Source organism: Heptranchias perlo, chromosome 22 (assembly GCF_035084215.1).
Source record: "Heptranchias perlo isolate sHepPer1 chromosome 22, sHepPer1.hap1, whole genome shotgun sequence".
In the NCBI taxonomy this organism is placed as follows: Eukaryota; Metazoa; Chordata; class Chondrichthyes; order Hexanchiformes; family Hexanchidae; genus Heptranchias; species Heptranchias perlo.
In genome coordinates this window covers 45,959,748-45,979,212 of record NC_090346.1, presented here as the reverse complement: position 1 = coordinate 45,979,212, position 19,465 = coordinate 45,959,748, and the positions used below count along the sequence as shown (strand labels likewise).

At 41.3% G+C, this 19,465-nt stretch overlaps 1 protein-coding gene across 1 annotated transcript in view; it reads left to right on the top strand.

Moving 5' to 3' along the window:
• Window positions 1–18,763, top strand: part of LOC137340742 (dynein axonemal assembly factor 5-like) — an 89,903-nt gene extending 71,140 nt beyond the window's left edge. The window contains exons 10-13 of the mRNA XM_068003475.1: window positions 1,672–1,822; window positions 7,139–7,295; window positions 8,155–8,346; window positions 16,842–18,763. Coding sequence (XP_067859576.1) covers window positions 1,672–1,822; window positions 7,139–7,295; window positions 8,155–8,346; window positions 16,842–16,981 — 640 coding nt within the window. The 3' untranslated portion in view covers window positions 16,982–18,763. The remainder of the gene's footprint in view (window positions 1–1,671; window positions 1,823–7,138; window positions 7,296–8,154; window positions 8,347–16,841) is intronic.
• Window positions 18,764–19,465: the final 702 nt, after the last annotated feature.

The window sequence follows — 19,465 nt, the reverse complement described above, 5'->3', positions numbered from 1 at the left end:
GCAAATATATTTGAGTCCCCTTTATGAACAAAACAATACAGATTAATGCCTTGTTAAAAGTGCTACAAAATAGACTGATTGCAGCAAGTCGACGGGTGTACCTAATTGCAAAGAACTTATGAACGTGTGATACAAAAGGAAGCCATTTGGCTCTTCAAGTTCACTCCTTCCACTGACCATATAGAATCTGTTCTGCCATGGACTCTGCCCATTATATCTCCGGAAGAAAGGTTCTGCAAAGTTGCACTCTGCCAAGCCCCAAAAGATAAACTCCACAACACACATCTTTCATCCATGACTATTTGCTTTCCTTGGCCTGATGATTCTGTGTTCCCAGCAGCTCAGGAACCAGCATTTGACCATTTCTGCCTGTACTTAGCCATCTAACCCTCAATCAGATTCCCAGCCAGATGTTCTCCCAGTTCTTTGTTGAAAGATCTAGATCAGTGCATGAAAGGATACAGGTGAAGTTAAATGACAAACATTAACTTATTCCTCATTGATCTGGAGGACACTGTGTGTCCATAGGTCTTTTTTCTCTCTTGCTCTCGTGTGGAAAAACCCACAGGCTTTGATGGGTTTTTGCATGTGTGAAATAATGTCCCAAATGTAACCACCACTGGCTAGCATATTCTGGTCTGCAGATGCCTGGATCTTTAAGTGCATCTTTAAGTAACTGTGGGACAGCAAGTTAATTAGGGGGTGTGAAAGTAAAGTTATCATGTTTGATTTTAATGTGTGAAGTATTGATCCTAATGACTGAAATTTAAAAATATGGGCCATCATATCCAGTTGGGAAGCTCTTTCCCTGTCTGGATTCACACACAGACAATGGCTACTTGGCAAGATATTAAATGACAATTGTTTCCAGAGGAATTGTACTCCAAGACAAAGTAACTATCTTCAGGAGAGGCGAAGGGGGAGTATATTGGTAGGAAAAGAAAAGGAAGAGAAAAGGCCCTACAGATGTAAATTCTGAGTGCTATGAGGCTTGCATTGTTATTGATAATTATGTGAAATGCTCTTTGAATAATAATAGAATATTTAATTCCTGATAGGTCATGGTTTAAAAAAAATCAACAAAATATGGCAAACTTCCCACCATAGCAGTCAGTGGTTATCTGTACAGGAACTTGTGAAGTACTAGAAATACTCTTCACAAGACTATATACATTTCAGTCTTAAGAATCTTTTTAGTAATCATTATTCTCGTACAATCATCTTTTGTAAGCTGGACTCTTCTTGAACCTGAAACACTTTGTTAATGCCAACATGGAAATTATTGAGAGCGGTGGGTGACTCCCTTGCTGGCCTGCTGCTTTTATAGTAGCAGCTCTCAACCTGTGGCGTGATTTAAGAAAAATTAAATTGCACAGAAAAATGCTGCACCCACGAAACTGCAAGCCATTATTTGATAAATATTGCAGCTTTGAAAATTGGATTGTGTAGTAAGATTAATCTCTCTCTTAATGAGCAAAGCCAGTCAGCTGAGCAAAAAAAAACCAAATTCTTCCTACCCCACTAAACCTCGCCCCGCCATGTTATTTGGTTGGAAATGTAGTGACTTCCCACCCACATCTCTTTAAATTAAAAAATTCCACATGCACAAGTTATTAATCCTGCCTCAGTTTGTTTCATTGCTAACTGCAGTGTCTTCTGTTTTTGCTTCAGGCAATTCAGTAGCTACCTGGAGACGCTTGTAAGAGATATTTTGGTGCCTAATCTGCTGTGGCATGCTGGGAGGACAGCAGCTGCAATCCGCATGACTGCTGTATCCTGTCTGTGGGCTCTGCTACATAGCAAGATGATTACGCTGCAACAGGTAAATCCCAGAAGGGTCAAGGATTCAAACAAGCCAGCTCAAAACCAGACAAATATGAAATAATCTTGTTAGGAAAGCTGTAGACAAGCACCTATTAATTTCACAAAGTTAGCAATGCATTAATTTCAAATCTGCTAACATTTTTGGAGCCTTACTCAGGCTTTCAATGTCATGAAATCCAAGTAGAATACAGCAGATAATGATTCCAGTGGGACTTGCCTGTCATATCTTCCTCCACATTCCTTCATTCTTTAATGGCTGTCTCATTCATTATCAGCTGTATGTGTTTGTTTCGTCTTTTTCTTTTCTCTCTCGTTTTTTTCCCTCCCTTCCCTCTGCTCCCCTGTGACAGCTTATATCTTTTCAGTTGTTGTGTGTCTGTATTTTTGCACCTTTTTCTTCCACCTTCCCATTTAATAATAATGACTCAAAATTCAAAATGTCAAAATCAACTTCTCCAAACCTTTGACACGTGCACCTAAAGTGGTAAGTAAAAGATATGTGTACCACAGTCGATATTTTTGTGTTATCTTTCACATCTCAAGAACTATGAACTCGTGCGTGAATGAGAGGCGGGCTTTTCTTAAGACATTACTTGAGGTTTTGAGACATGCTCTCAGACACACGCCAGTAATTCCAGTGAAGGGAGGAGAATGTAGCAGTCCTTTTTTTGTGTGGAAGCTATTTTCTAGAATGCAGTCAAAAATTGTTTAACTCAGTTGCTTTCACCTCATGAGGAAGACCTTTTATAACTGATATGTGACTGAGATTGAGTTGTGTGGGATTCCTAGACAATAACCTCTCTGTGGTCTCTATCCGACACTATCTCCTTCAGTTTCAGTCTCTTCAGACCTGTAACAGCTCACGCTAAACCATGTCTTATACTCCACACCTATATCTTGGAAGTTCAGCTCTTTGCATATTTAGATTATAATTGTTTAATGTCTTGACAGTTAGCAATAAAACTGCACCTGGTGTTTAATGCTTCCATTAAAATACTGGACACATGAAAGGTTTATACATTTGCATTCAAAGAGCTTAATTTCAAGGCACTAGTGTTGAATTCACGTATTTTCCGCCACCCATATCTCCCATGGATGCACGTTTTTCTCCCTAATACAAGAACATTGATATTATAAACCTGTATAGGCAGATTTGCCTGTTGAACCAAAGTGTGCTGCTCCTGTGCAGGCTCAGGAGCACTGGGATTTTCTGTTGTGGGCCATTAACACTGCCCTGGGGCACCCCCTGCTACAGAGCCTGGTGCTAGCAAAATGGACTGGAACTGCAGCTGGAATCAAGCCTCCAAAACCGGGATCTTCTGACTGCTGATGAAGATTAGCTGCAAGAGGTCCCAATTAAATATGAACATCTAGAGGTCGGGGAGGTGGGATCAAACGTACCAAAGGAAGTGTTGCTTCCTGTCTTTGGTCTGCCCTAGGGATCCCCACAAACCCTCCATTCACCAAGAAGTCCAGTGCCAGATTTCACTGGTCATCCCTGCACTTCAGTTTCATAGCTGCAGTTGGTCTGCGCCGAGGCACAAGTCCAGTTCCACCCTATCAGGAAAGCCCTGGAAATTCCAGGCTAACACAAAAGTGGCGGAGACCCTTTTGAAGGGAGGCTCTGCTGCTTTTTCATGACCCTTGTACCTGGGGAAAATGGGTATTCCTTGGGGGTCAAGGGTCAGGAAAACTCTCTCATTGTAGAGTTGATTGTATCTAAGCGCTCAATTATGATTTATGTTCCTAACCAAACATTTTGACCCTAAATGCCCAAGAAGGAAATCCACTAAGAAGTGCTTGAAGGTTGAATAGGTGGTGCTTTGCTGAGCTGCAAGTAAATATGATCTCTGAATATGGATCACACCATGTGACATTAGAAGAAAATTCCCAGTGCAGAGTACATTTTAAAGTGGGCCAGTTTCAGGCCCCCAAACCACTTCAGTAGAAATTGGTTAAATTCCTGGCATACACTGAGGGCTCGCTGTTGGAGAAATAACATTACATGAAAGCCATTTGATTATTAGTTCAACATCTGATGGAAGTGTGGATTTGGTGTAATTCTCAGATTCATTTCTCCTACGCATATATCCTGAAAAAAATGTCTTGCTTTCATTCAAACATGCACTTGTATAATCTAGAAAAATTGCTTCCGATGTTTCTGCTTGTTACCCAGTAATTTGCCCATCAGTCCTAAACAATGTAAAATAAAGCAAAGGAAAATCTTACTGATTAACACAGGTGGTGTATACTGACCTTAATGGTGGTGTGCAAAAGAACATAGCTGCAATTAAATGTCCTTTCATGCATTAACTGATTTAAAAATACATTCTCTATCATGTGGATTGGCATAAAGTACTAACTATAGTATTGTAGACAAATGCCAAATTATAGTTTTGTTTCAATCTATTGTGTGTACAGTGTTATCCTGGTATAACATACTCTTCAATAGCACGTTTAAAAGTTATTTGGAGGGTATGTGTCGCTAATAATATGCAAGTAGTTGTGGATGAGGAAGGCCATTCAGCCCATCTTTGCACATCCACCTGAAAGACGCTGCAATTCCTCTTTTACATCCAGCTGTTTCCTAAATGATTCTAGGCTTTTTGCCTCCACTATACTACCTGGAAGTTCATTCCCTGTATAGATGACTCTGTGAAGAACTTCCTGGCATAAGTCCTGAAATTGACTTTCACAACTATGAACCTGCTGTTAGTGTCGTTGGAAGTACAATTCTGAATTTATCTTTTCTGTACCATTTACTATGTTGGGTACCTTACTGACCTTTCTCTTCCTACATCAGTCTGACCGAGGTTAGTTGTAATTTATGAATTGAACCTGACATTTGCAAGTGGTCTCCATTTCAAACATTTGCACCTAATTTCTGCCAAATATTATTTGGAATCATAGAATGATACAACACAGAAGGAGGCCATTCGGCCCATTGTGCCTGTCGGCTCTTTGAAAGAGCTATCCAATTAGTCACTTCCCCAAAGCCCTGTAAATTTTTCTCCTTTTTAAGTATTTATCCATTCCCTTTTGTGAAAGTTACTATTGAATCTGCTTCCACCACCCTTTCAGGCAGTGCATTCCAGATCAAAAAAAATTCTCCTAATCATGCCTCTGGTTCTTTTGTCAATTACCTTAAATCTGTCTCCTCTGGTTACCGACCCTGCTGCCTCGGAAACAGTTTCTCCTTATTTACTATTATCAAAACCCTTCATGAATTGAAATCAATTCTGAGGGACAGGATGAACCGTCACTTAGAAAGGCACAGAGAAATCAAGGACAGCCAGCTAGGATTTGTTACGGGAAGGTCGTGTCTGACTGACCTGATTGAATTTTTTTGAGGAGGTAACAAGGAGGTCGATGAGGGTAGTGCATTTGATGTAGTCTGCATGGATTTTAGCAAGGCTTTTGACAAAATCCCACATGGCAGACTGGTCAAAAAAGTATAAGTCCATAATCCAAGGGAGAGTGGCAAGTTGGAGCCAAAATTGGCTCAGTGGCAGGAAGCAAAGGGTATTGGTCGACAGGTGTTTTTGTGACCTGGAAGGCTGTTTCCAGTGGGGTTCGACAGGGCTCAGTACTAGGTCCCTTGCTTTTTGTGATATATATTAATGATTTGGACTTAAATGTAGGGGACATGATTAAGAAGTTTGCAGATGATACAAAAATTTGCTGTGTGGTTGATAGTGAGGAGGAAAGTTGTAGACTGCAGGAAGATATCAATGGACTGGTCAGGTGGGCAGAAAAGTGGCAAATGGAATTCAATCTGGAGAAATGAGGTAATTTGGGGAGGGCAAACAAGGCAAGGGAATACACAATAAATGGGAGGATACTGAAAGGTGTAGAGGAAGTGAGGGACCTTGGAGTGCATGTCCAAAGATCTCTGAAGGTAGCAGGATAGATAGATAAGGTGGTTAAGAAGGCATATGGAATGCTTTCTTTTATTAGCTAAGGCATAGAATATAAGAGCAGGGAGGTTATGCTGGAACTGTATAAAACACTGTTTAGGCCACAGCTTGAGTACTGTGTACAGTTCTGGTCACCACATTACAGGAAGGATGTAATTGCACTAGAGAGGGTACAGAGGAGATTTACAAGGATGTTGCCAGGACTGGAGAATTTTAGCTATGAGGTAAGATTGGATAGGCTGAGGTTGTTCTCTTTGGAACAGAGGAGGCTGAGGAGTGATTTAATTGAGGTGTACAAAATTATGAGGGGCCTAGATAGAGTGGACAGGAAGGACCTATTTCCCTTAGCAGAGAGGTCAATAACCAGGGGACATAGATTTAAAGTGATTGGTCGAAGGATTAGAGGGGAGCTGAGGAAACATTTTTTCACTGAGGATGGTGGGGGTCAGGAACTCACTGCCTGAGAGGGTGGTAGTGGCAGAAACCCTCAGCTCATTTAAAAAGTATCTGGATGTGCACCTAAAGTGCTGTGACCTACAAGGCTATGGACCAAGTGCTAGAAAGTGGGATTAGGCTGGGTGGCTCATTTTTGGCAGGCACCAACACAATGGGCCGAATGGCCTCCTTCTGTGCAGTAAATTTTCTATGATTCTATATGATTTTGAACACCTCTGTTGAATCTCCCCTTAACCTTTTCTGCTCGAATTTATATTTTTTTCCCCTCTTGAAGTTCAGAATAACTGAATATTTCAGTTTGGTACTAAAATTATGTTGATTATCATGTAATTGATCAGAAATTCCTAACAATGTAGCTGCTGAAAGTGTTTACGTCAGACTGAGGGGAATGGGTGAGTGGGTCAGGATTTCAGAATCTGGTTGCTTTCAGGGGGGAGGTCAGGACTCAGCAGAGGAGTTAGGTGAAGCGAAAGAGCTATGCCTCATTTTTCAATTTTACGTGGCTTTGATCCAACAAGGTTGCAACAAATAGTGTGTGATCGCACTTGGAGGGAAGAGCAGAGAGGCTGAGCAAATCAGAAATTTGCTGTACACAGAGAAAAGCTTGGAGAAGAATGTAAGCAAATTTAATACAAGTTTCTATAAAGCCTAAAAAAGTAAATAAATGATTAAAAATAGGCAAGTGGGGTTGAGAAAGTGATGTATCAGAAAAATTAAAATTTTTAAAATAGAATGGACTGTAAGGACCTGATCAGTTGTGGTTAACATGGGCCAATCAGCAACGCTGTGGGGAACGCTACCATAATCACAATATTCCATTCACATGGACTTAAAACCTTTGGTGAAATAAATAAATGCAGTTTGTTTTACTTATAGTTTTGGGGATTCTATGAAAAGTCAGACTGGCAACAGTTTTATGCTTCTTGTAATTGCTCAAACAGACTCTTGGAGTATATGACGACTTGATGCCAAAAGTGATTGCAGCACTTGATGAAGATTCCAAAATGACTCGATTACTGGCTTGTCGTGCTCTCAGTGCCATTTTAAAAGTTTGTGGGAATCAGCTGGATCCTGACAAGCTAAATAAATTGTACCCAGGTAATGTGTGTACCAGAATGCACACTTTTTTAAGATGCAGTAATACCATATATAGGTATGCTATTCCCCTGTAATTTTACATTATATATGCATTTGCAGATATTCCATTAATCCTATTCTCGGCGAAGTTTATGGGAACTTAGAAACAGGAGTAGGCCATTCAGCCCCTCAAGCCTGTTCCGACATTCAAATAGATCATGGCTTATCTTTAACTTAACTCCATTTACCCACCTTGGTTCCATAACTTTAACCCTTCTGTTTTAATGTTTGCAATCTCTTTGCCCACTAGAACTACCTGTGGAAAAAGAGAAGTTAATTTGGAGTATTGTAGATGGAACAAGTATTTGTTGAATTCTGAGGATTTTTTTTGATTGCCCTTGCCATCAGATCCTTGGGTATTAGAATGATACAGCACAGAAGGAGGCTATTGTGCCTGTATCGACTCTTTGGTAGAGCTATCCAATTAGTCCCACTCCCCTTGCTCTTTCCCCTGTAAATTTTTAAACCTTAAAGTCAGAGCCAGGCCATTCAGGAGAGAAGTTAGGAAATACTTCTTCACACAAAGAGTGGTAGAAGTGTGGAACTCTCTCCCACAAAAAAAAGCAGTAGATGCTAGCTCAATTAATAATTTTAATCAGAGAGATTTTTGCTAGCCAAGGGTATTAAGGGATATGGAGCCAGGATACAGATCATCCATTCATTCATTGAATGACGGAACAGGCTCGAGGGGCTGAATGGCCTACTCCTGTTCCTATGGAGGTCTTCGAAATATTGTACTTGATGTAGTTTTTAAAAATTATTAATGCAGATTATGCCACTGGAGCATCACTGAGATTTGATTCCTTTTTCTTTAAATTAGAACTCCTAAAACGCTTGGATGATGGTTTGGATGAAGTACGTATCGTAGCAGCCAAAGCTTTAAGTGTTTGGTTCCATAGCGTTGGAAATGATTATGACCAATTCCTGTTCAAGAGCCACATTGAATTCCTGTATCGCGGGCTGTTGGTTCATCTGGATGATCCAGAAAGCGACATCCAAGAAGTACTTCTCGGTAAGAGCTATTCATTCATTTCCTCGACTTTCTAATTTTCATTCTTTGCCAAAGTATTTGTTGCTACGCAGTACATAAATAATTTAAACTGCAGAGACAATTGAGATTACAGTAATCTCAAAGGAGCAGTAAACCTCACCTATAAGAATTGCACACACACTTATGTTGGTGGTTAAGCATTATCTAGTATTGACTTATAGTCTAATGTGTGTTTCACCATAGTACTTCCAAATTGCCCCTTCTTGTTCGCCATGATTTCCAAAGACACTGATACAAAATCCCATCCGAAACACGAGAAAAATGGGACGCTGATGTTGCATCGCGAGCTTCAGCGAGAGGAGAAAAAGTGCCCAGAGGAAAGATGAAGGAGAACAGAGAACAAAAGAGGAAGTTCTGAAAGGTTGTTAGTTCAAAGCCGTTTTAAAACTAAAGATGGTGGGGGGAAAAAGGATCAGAGAAGTTCTAATGATCCAGAAAGGTGTTCTCCTAGTGTGAAGAGCCAAGCAAATTTCTTCAGTGGCTTCAAAGAAATGACATTATTTGCACATCTTCCATTAGGCCTTACAATATAGGCTGGTCTGGCCAGGGACTTTTGGAACCCTACATATTTTTTTTATTCATTCATGGGATGTGGACGTCGCTGGCGAGGCCAGCATTTATTGCCCATCCCTAATTGCCCTTGAGAAGGTGGTGGTGAGCTGCCTTCTTGAACCGCTGCAGTCCGTGTGGTGAAGGTTCTCCCACAGTGCTGTTAGGGAGGGAGTTCCAGGATTTTGACCCAGCGACGATGAAGGAACAGCGATATGTTTCCAAGTCGGGATGGTGTGTGACTTGGAGGGGAACGTGCAGGTGGTGTTGTTCCCATGTGCCTGCTGCCCTTGTTCTTCTAGGTGGTAGAGGTCGCAGGTTTGGGAGGTGCTGTCGAAGAAGCCTCGGCGAGTTGCTGCAGTGCATCCTGTGGATGGTATTCACTGCAGCCACAGTGCGCTGGTGGTGAAGGGAGTGAATGTTTAGGGTGGTGGAAGGGGTGCCAATCAAGCGGGCTGCTTTGTCCTGGATGGTGTCGAGCTTCTTGAGTGTTGGAGCTGCACTCATCCAGGCAAGTGGAGAGTATTCCATCGCACTCCTGACTTGTGCCTTGTTGATGGTGGAAAGGCTTTGGGGAGTCAGGAGGTGAATCACTCGCCACAGAATACCCAGCCTCTGACCTGCTTGTAGCCACAGTATTTATGCGGCTGGTCCAGTTAAGTTTCTGGTCAATGGTGACCCCCAGGATGTTGATGGTGGGGGATTCAGCAATGGTAATGCCGTTGAATGTCAAGGGGAGGTGGTTAGACTCTCTCTTGTTGGAGATGGCATTGCCTGGCACTTGTCTGGCACAAATTTTACTTGCCACTTATCAGCCCAAGCCTGGATGTTGACTAGGTCTTGCTGCATGCGGGCACGGACTGCTTCATTATCTGAGGGGTTGCGAATGGAACTGAACACTGTGCAATCATCAGCAAACATCCCCATTTCTGACCTAATGATGGAGGGAAGGTCGTTGATGAAGCAGCTGAAGATATTTGGGCCTAGGACACTGCCCTGAAGAACTCCTGCAGCAATGCCCTGGGGCTGAGATGATTGGCTTCCAACAATCGCTACCATCTTCCTTTGTGCTAGGTATGACTCCAGCCACTGGTGAGTTTTACCCCTGATTCCCATTGACTTCAATTTTGCTAGGGTTCCTTGGTGCCACACTTGGTCAAATGCTGCCTTGATGTCAAGGGCAGTCACTCTCACCTCACCTCTAGAATTCAGCTCTTTTTTGTGCCTGTTTGGACCAAGGCTGCAATGAGGTCTGGAGCAGAGTGGTCCTGGCGGAGCCCAAACTGAGCATCGGTGAGCAGGTTATTGGTGAGTAAGTGCCGCTTGAGAGCACTGTCGACGACACCTTCCATCACTTTGCTGATGATTGAGAGTAGGCTGATGGGGCGGTAATTGGCCGGATTGGATTTGTCCTGCTTTTTTTGACTGGGGTAGTGTAAACTCCTTCTTTATCCCCGCTCCCCCACTTGTTTACCCATCCTACTGTACAGCCAGAGCCAGGCTCAACCAAAATTCTGTGAGGGAGACAGACAAATGGGATTGTGTGTTGGGGGAGAGCTGGGAATAATAAGATTGGAGCAGGACTACCAAAAGTAAACGCAAAGCGAAGACACAATGGGCAAGAACCTGTGGGTAACTGAATGTATCCATTAGACTGCAGACAACACCTTGCCCTTCAAGTTCAGATTTGACATTGTTATCTGTTTTTCCTTGTCTGTTGCACCTTTTGCACTGGGAAGAGTAATGCATTGTGACAAAAATCTCATTGTTCTCTAGACTTTCTGGGCATTTTATGTCAGCGTCGTTAGTATAAAATTATAATTTAAGGGGCTGATGCTAGCCTATGAATAAATGAATGATGGTGCTTAAATACTATGTCAGAGCCGTGTAAGATGTACTATTCCTTCTTAATTTTGTTGGTTATAATATCAATCCAAAATAAGAGACATCAGCATTGTGTGTTAAATTTCATGTTCCCTTGCTGCATTTGTGTGGATAATATTTTGCCACTTTTAGTTGTGTTAATAATCAACACTTCAAGTTAATGTGCAATATTTTTAAACCAAGCTGACAATGAGAGCCAAACTAAGTTTTGGAAAACACAACTCCTGTTTACCAATTAGTACATGTTCAGTGTGAGTAAATTTGAGTTGGGCTGTTACAAAGAACTTGATTTGCACACCTCTGCTCTGAGATACGCCACAGCTTACCTACTGAATTTAGACTCTTACAGTGGTTCTGTATACATAATGTAAAAGAAGAAAAGTACGTGTTCGTGAATAGATAAATCAGATTCAGCTCAGACCGATGAGATTACTTTCATTTGTTTTTTTTTTGAGAATGGACATGTTGGGAACCGTTGTGCCCGTGAACTGATCTGTCACCCTCGTCATTTCATGTCTATTTTATCTGATTCTTATAACCCTGTGAGTGACTTCCTGCCCCTAGGAAGTACTTGGGTTTAGTGCTCTCGACAGCAGTTTAATCCCTTGTCAAGCTGTAAAGGTTCAATAGGTATTTGGTAACAGAGTTTCTTTTTACGTTGAGGATTCTGTATGGTTTCAGATTTTCTCCCCGTCAGTGTTGAAACCCTAACGTGGAGTTTATTTCGTTAGCTTTCGTTGCAGCTGATTAAGTCCAAAATCAGGGACAAAAACTAGCTCCCATAATGCAGAACACCAAATGAATCACCAACCATAAAGTCCACTGTGTGAGGTGTACCACAAAGATGGGACAAGGAATTATTGACCATAAAGTCCCACTGTGTGAGGTGTATGCCAATTTATGTTTTATCCATTTTGAGAAGGCACAAAGTGAGCATCAGGTATTTCCTCGTGGTGGGGTGGGAGAGGACCTATGTGCTCACACCATGGTGGCTATTTGAGCTGACCACATGGACCCAAACCTGGGGTGGGGGGGCAGGCTGATCGCCTGGACCCTTGTCCTGAGGGGGGTGGTGGGGGGTGCAGGCTGACCGCCTGGACTTATTGGATACAAGAGGCAAGTTTCCTGGGAGGAGGGGAAAAATATATATCCTCTCATGGGAAGATACAGGCTCTCCCAGAAAGGAAACATTACTGAAAAAGCCACAGATTTGTCTCTTGCTAGAAAAGCCATGTCCTTTTATGGAAGGAGGTTTATAAACAATTTGGGAAAACTAACCATCATCAATCCATTTGTTAATCCATTACTAATCCAGTGGTGAAATATAACATTCAAATTCCTTTCTGAATGATGTCCAACCCAACTTTACTCTTTACAGTGAGGTATTTTTAGTGAGTGTTCAGGGTAAGTTCAGACCACACAAAGATTATTGACTTTATAACTGTCTGTGTGACCATTCAAAAGTACAGCTTAAGCACCCAGCTGAGCAGAGCCCAGTTGTATAATTTGACCATTTAATCTTTGCCATTACTTTTTCTCTTGCTATGGATGTGTGCGGTGGCATTCTTATTCTGCAAAAACAATGAAAAAGCCATTTAAAATTATACGTGAGGTGCTATATTTCCAAAGGCACCATTCTCTCCAACAATTCAGGGTACGGCAACCGCCTGGAATGGCCTTGTTAGAAGCACATGTTAACTCTGTTAACCTCCAGGAATTCATGCTGTGGCGAAAGGATTTTTGCAGTTGTTTAGTGGTGGTAAAAATAGTTATCCAGCTCCCCCTGGTGGCTTAGTTGGTACAGGCGCTGTCCACAACAATAACTCTAGGCGTTCAAAAGCAAACACCAGAGCAGAATGTTGGGAGCATCAGCACTCATTCTACAAACGCACATTTTTTATTCCCTCCTTTTCCCCCATCCAATTTTCTCCCCTCCTTTTCTTGAACGTACTGACTGGCACTGGGCGACGATTCCGCTGGGGCCAGTTGCCCTCCCGTACCTCACCCAAGTGGCCGTTCCGGATGCCCTAGTTGAGGGGGCCAGTATGTAACTGAGAGACACTAACCAGAAGGTCCCAGGTTTGATTTCCTGCCCGTGCGCTGTTGGTTGATCGCCATTGGGGTCGCTGCAGTGACCCCTGAGCTAGGACGGAAAATCGACCAGGGTTCCTGCTCCAGCAACCTCTGGAAAATGCTGATCATTGGATGATGCGAGAGAGCTCAGCATTGATGACTCTCATGAACGAATCGTCTGCCAAACTCACTGTCTAGACTTGTACATGAGAAACAGTCACTTGGGTGAGGTATCAGAGGGTGCCTGTGAAACCATAATGAATCGTTGGCTTCAGGAGAGGAAGGGAGAACATTAGTAACTTCTAGAAACTTTTATTCTGACCCCTCTGTCACTCTGCTCAAGCATTTGTAGTTGTAGTTGTGGACCTACTGTCGAGCACAGCACTCTCCATAGCATGCTCTCATGTAACCCACCTCTGGCTGAAACCTCTATGAAAAATGCATTCATTGTAAATGTGCAAAATGTGGACATTGAGTGCCTTTGTATAAATATAATGCATAACTTGAGTTGTTGTATTGTGCTTGATAATATTCAGTGGTGTATTTTTTCATACAGTACCACTCCAAGTATTGGAACTATAAATGAACACTGATGCCTTGAAAAAAAATTTCATAAAAACCTTCTACTTCCACAATTGATATTTACACTTTTCTGAAACTGCTCCACATCAACACTTGTTCCAATAAAAATATGAAAGATATGAATGAAGGTTTTTTAATATTTTTAATGCAGTATAGTTAGCTGTTACTTGGCTTTGCCAGGTTTCACTTAAGCAAACTGTAAAACACTATCTTGGCCAAAGTGCCAGTAAGTGAACAGCAGCAGTATTGACTGCAATTTCTGCTGGTAACTTAGGTTTCTTTGCTTTTTTTTTCTATTTAGCATTTTCATAACTCTACATGAAGTGAATATGCCAAGTGTCTGCACTCTGACATCACTGCATGCTTTACCAAATGCCTCTCGCTCTCTGAAATACGCTTTTGTGTCCTCTGATATATACATTGTATTGTGCTTCCCATGGGTGGCACAATAAGAAGGCTGTGACTATCTTACAGACAAATATCATTATCACTTCATCTGAATTGTTCTGCTTCATTTGTTCATTATAAGCCTGCCATTTAAAACCTAATGTTTTACGTAATGCTTTGCTCGTGGAATTATTTTTGATTTACTCGTCTGATGTTGTCGAGTAAGATTTTTTTAAAAAATTTCAAGTAACGAGTTCAGTATTAATTTGATTCAAAACCACAGAAGACATTGATTTATTTTTTCCTTCCGTCCCCTGAATGTTTGCCAGCTCCTCAGTTCTAGTGTTTTGAGTTCTTGCCAGCAGTGAGTAGTGGTAATGTCAGGGAAATGGATAGTTTCTTTCTTTTCGGCTGTTTGCTGCTGACAACTCTGGGCATGTTCGAGCAAGGTTTCCATTTGAATTTGAATGCCACTGGGTCAGTGTTTCATGAACACTGTAGTCAAAGCGTTATCCTATATTACACTTGTGAAAGCAGATACATGCTAACACCAGTCTTTATTATGGTTAGCTACTAGGAACGAGTCAAAACTTCTATAGTGTTGCCAAGTGACCCAGCATGAAAAGAACCTAACATAGCAAGATTTATGGATTTTTAGATCTATTTTCAAGGGACTCTGCAGTTTGAAGAAAAAATGCTTTGAGAGTAGACTCTGCTGCCTTTTAACAGATGTATACACTCTTTCCATAATTCCATTTTAAGAATAATGAACTGTAATGTAAACAGCACAGTGCAGTAACGACCAAAGTTTTTGTTTTTCCTTTTGTGCTGCCTCCTGCTGAGTTACAATCTCAACATTCCTCTTCAGACGGGAAGCAAATAGTCAGCTCCATGATAGCTTCTGATTCTCGTACTAGTTTGAAGATTGATCAGTAACCGAACTCATCGACTGGGAGAGGGGGGCGGGCAGCATTTTGCCGTTGGAAAGGGATCCATTACGTACACTTGTGGGTTAGTTAGTCTGTTAGTTGCAATCATATAAAAATCACAGGTTCATAAATTACTGCGCTTCTAGCTTTTTGATGTAAAAGAAAACACCTTCTAAACAGTAATTTTGTGCCTCCTATCAATCTATAAAATAATGAGGGGCATAGATAAGGTAGATAGTCAAAATCTTTTCCCAAAGGTAGGGGAGTCTATAACGAGGGGGCATAGATTTAAGGTGAGAGGGGAGAGATACGAAAGGGTCCAGAGGGGCAATTTTTTCACTCAAAGGGTGGTGAGTGTCTGGAACGAGCTGCCAGAGGCAGTAGTGGAGGCGGGTACAATTTTGTCTTTTTAAAGGCATTTGGACAGTTACATGGGTAAGATGGGTTTAGAGGGATATGGGCCAAGTGCAGGCAATTGGGACTAGCTTAGTGGTTTAAACTGGGCGACATGGACATGTTGGGCCGAAGGGCCTGTTTCCATGTTGTAAACTTCTATGATTCTAATCAGTTCAGATGTGGTGTTGATAGTTTTGCAAAATACCACCAGTTGGACTGTCTTGTTCAGAAAGTAGGTTATGTAGCAAGAAAGAGAGGTGTTGTGGGGAAAAGGGAAAAATTGTCCCAGTAAGTAAATGATCAAATTTAAAAAGAGAATCGCTAACCTTTTGACAACGGTAAGTGGTGGTTCAGATTAGGTTATTTACTTTCTATTTTGCAGGCTGATGTTTGACAGCAGCCTGTGCAGCAAAGTGACATGTGAACATTATTCACACCTGCTCTAAATTCTGGTTATGTAAACACAGTTTTAAAAAAACACCGATTTGTGAGGCTATCGTAGATTAAGCACACAGGAACTCTGAGGTCTCGTTTATATTTGCGGTTTAAAATAAGTTGCAGAAGGGATATGGAGAATTCAGTTTTGCCATTCTGAAGATTTGCACCATGTATACAAGATCTTGAAAACACCTCCAGCACCACCTAGTGAAAAACTTTATAATACTGATACATACTTCAAAATTGGCTGTTCACAACAGTACCCGATGTATGGTATTGGTATTGAAAGGCACATGGTGTTCATACATGTGATAAACTTTACCCGGCTCTTTCTTTCCCACCCCTCCCTTCAACAAAAATGCTTGGTTTGAATAGCTGACCCTAACCTTAGATTGAAGTTGGCCATTTTTCTCTCTCTTTTGCACTGTGGATTTAAAAAATCAATTATAATTTCACTGCAGAAACCAAATTTTTTTGAAAAAAAATTATCATTGTAATGCCAGTCCTATAAAAATAGGACTTAAATTTATATTGGTGTTAATCCAAATGCTAATTCAGGTCAGTATAATTTCAGCAATTCACAATACTGTAAGTGGGAATAGTTTGGCAGATGTTGATTTGAAATAGAATGATTTATAGTCAGTTGCATTAAACATGTTTGAACTGGGAGTATGTGCTAATAAAGGTTAAAATGGCACTGGAAAATGCACTGTTGGTCAGCAAAAGTTTGAGTTGGTTAAAATGTACATCTTGTCCATGGCCACGGCTGAAGGATGGTTGTCATTTCTATTCCCCAAATGCTTCCAGTGTAAAAGTGCTGGGGTAGTGCCCGAAGTAGGACACTAAACAGTCAAAGGTGGACGTAAAAGATCCCATGGCATTATTCAAAGAAGAGCAGGGGAGTTCCTGTCCAGTGTCCTGGTCAATATTTATCCCTCAACCAACATCACTAAAACATTATCACATTGCTGCTTGTGGGATCTTGCTGTGTGCAAATTGGCTGCCGCGTTACACTTCAAAATTACTTCATTGGCTGTAAAGCACTTTGAGACATCCTGAAGTCGTGAAAGAAGCTGTATAGTTGCAAGTCTTTCTTTCTAAAGGCTGTTTAAATGCTATCCACCTTTTGGATAGGCTTTGGGAGTGTGTTCAGGTGTGTATTTATATGCTGTTGAACAAGTCACAATGGTTGATTTTCATTTTCTTTCCTCTCCACAGATGTTCTAAAAGTAGGAAGTTTCCTTTCTCCATCGCTGCTGACACAAGAGATCGAGGCTGTGAAACACAAACACCGCAGCCCTTATTACTGTGAACAGCTGCAGCAGCATGTTCAGGCGCTCAGCAGAGACACCAGCTAAGTCTGGAGCCTGACGTTACAATTGGAGATAGGATACAGATTCTGTGTTGATTCATGGTAGCAAAATATGCACCTGGTATTTATGGAATATGGATGAAAGGGGCAAAACCTTGCATTTGAACATGAAATTTAATGATACAAATTTCAATATCGAAATACAGACTATGACAGGATTGCGTTGACGGGTATCTAAAGTTAGCTGAGAAACATTGTTTTATAATTCTTCATCTTGCTTAAATTCTCAATCTTTTATGAAAGCAAGTCCGGGCATCTCTGCAGGATATTTTTTTATACCAAATCGCTGATGGCTGGTGCTGTCCTCTAAGTGATCTGAAAGAACAACTAGTTTTTTTTTCAAGCTTAGCTTTGCTTTTCCATTGTATTAAATGGGGGCATGTGAAAGGACAGGGGTAGCACAGGAACGTACTGCTCGTACGGCTTCTGCTTGACATTCGAGAACATCGCAGTGGCGGAAAACGCTGGAAATGCACAGCAAGGCGTTTTGTAAAACGAAAAGAAGGGTTTCACCCTTTCTGGCGAAAAAGTTACCCACCCAAACAGTCCTGATGCGCCCTTTTTCCTGAAGATGTTGATTGGACTGCTGTGTACTGTGGTTTTATTTCAGATGTCCAGCATTTTCTGGGGGTTTTTTTCCCCCCGTTACTAAATCTGATGCCTTTTTTCACCTGCTCTATTGGTGGGTTGAGAGGATGGAAGGGGCTTTAATATATTCATTTTTCTTTCACAATTTCGTTCCAAGTAACCTTTTTCAGAAGTTGACTGTTTCATTGTTCTGTGATTTTTAGTGTCTCTCTGCTTTTGGAATTGTATTTTTCCTTCATTTGCATTTTTTCCCTATGAAGTTAGATTTTTAATTTCTGATTTTTTTTTCTTCTTCCACAAAGATCAGTCTCCAAACTGCAGTGTTCTTGAATGGATTTTCTCATCGCTTTGTGAATTTTACTTGTATATTGTTACTGGTTGGTAATTTAATACTTTTGCATTTGATACTATGTTGTAAACGTTTGCAGTGTCAATAATATGTCTGATTTACATTTTTACACAATATTATAAGTTTTCTATTTACAATAACAGCCCTTTTAATATTTAGAATATACAAAAACCTTTTGAAAATTTCAACCAAGGGTCTAGTGTTTTGAGTATAATCTTTACAATAAAAATAAAACATTTTGGTGTAGGTATTTGTGCACTGCATATTACATTATTGATTGATGGATGAAATTCTTCTGGAGAATGAGACCAATAACTTGAGCACATGGAGTCTTGGCTGGAGTCGAAGAAATTATTCGACTACTACAAAAGTGATAGCATCAGCCTGGAGACTCGGGATACCCACATTCATATCGAACTTTTATATTTGGATTTCCTCCGGTGGATGATTTTAACTGTCCTGGTGGGGCGGGGGGGAGGATTCTTTCAGTAGTTGTCAAAGGATGGATTACTCCAAATTAGGGAATTTGACAGGTAAATAATACTGAAAAGGTTTCTCAACTCATTTGATATGCCCTACATTCCATGGAGAAGGTGCCTTCAATTGAGAAAATCAAAGGGGGGGGCCCCATGCTTGAAAACTTTAGGCTAGAACCAAAGGGCCGTCCTTTCAGGAGCCCTGTATAAAAGTACACCCACTAGCTGCCCTTTTTTTTCCCCTCTTGTCGCACCATTGGTGTCAGTCACACTGTGATCTGCTGTTACCTGAGCTGTTTCTTGTCTACAGTGTTGTACCATAGTGTGTCGACTGTGGCTATTTCCTCCAATAAAGACATGATCGGTTTTGTTGCTCGGATCCTAGTGTGTCAGGTCCTGTTGACAAATTTTAGCTCAAGGGTATGGGGGCTGTTTCCAGTCTGTGATCTCCAGTGGCTTTGGTGTCTTTCCCCCTGCTCATGATTTTTGCTTCCCTTAAATTCTGCAAATGGTTATAAGGGAGAGTGGAAAATGCAGTGCCTCAGATATCCTCTAGGCTCAGGTGCACATCTGTGCCAGGGATCACTCAAAACACAAGCCTTGATCTTCCCTCGGCCATTCTTTTCGTTTTACCAAACGCCTTTAACATAGTAAAACGTCCCAAGGCGCTTCACAGGAGCGATTATCAACAAAATTTGACACCGAGCCACATGAGGAGAGATTAGGACAGGTGACCAAAAGCTTGGTCAATGTAGTAGGTCTTGAGGAGGGAACTCCAGAGGTTAGGGCAAAATAAGGATCCCAATTGGTGAAGCTTCACAATGTTGGGAAGAACTGCAAACCACTGGGCAAACTTCACAGCATCAGCCCAGGTGGCATGACTTACGTTATTGTTCACTAAATTATCAAAGGGACAGTGTTCCTGTGGTTTCTTGTTGACTGACTAGGCAGTTCTATGCTTTGTGCAAGATAACAGACTGAGCATTATCCTCTGTCTCTGTACAAGGTTAGTATTGTATGCAGCTCTGTTACCTGGGCTTAGATCTCCAGAACCATT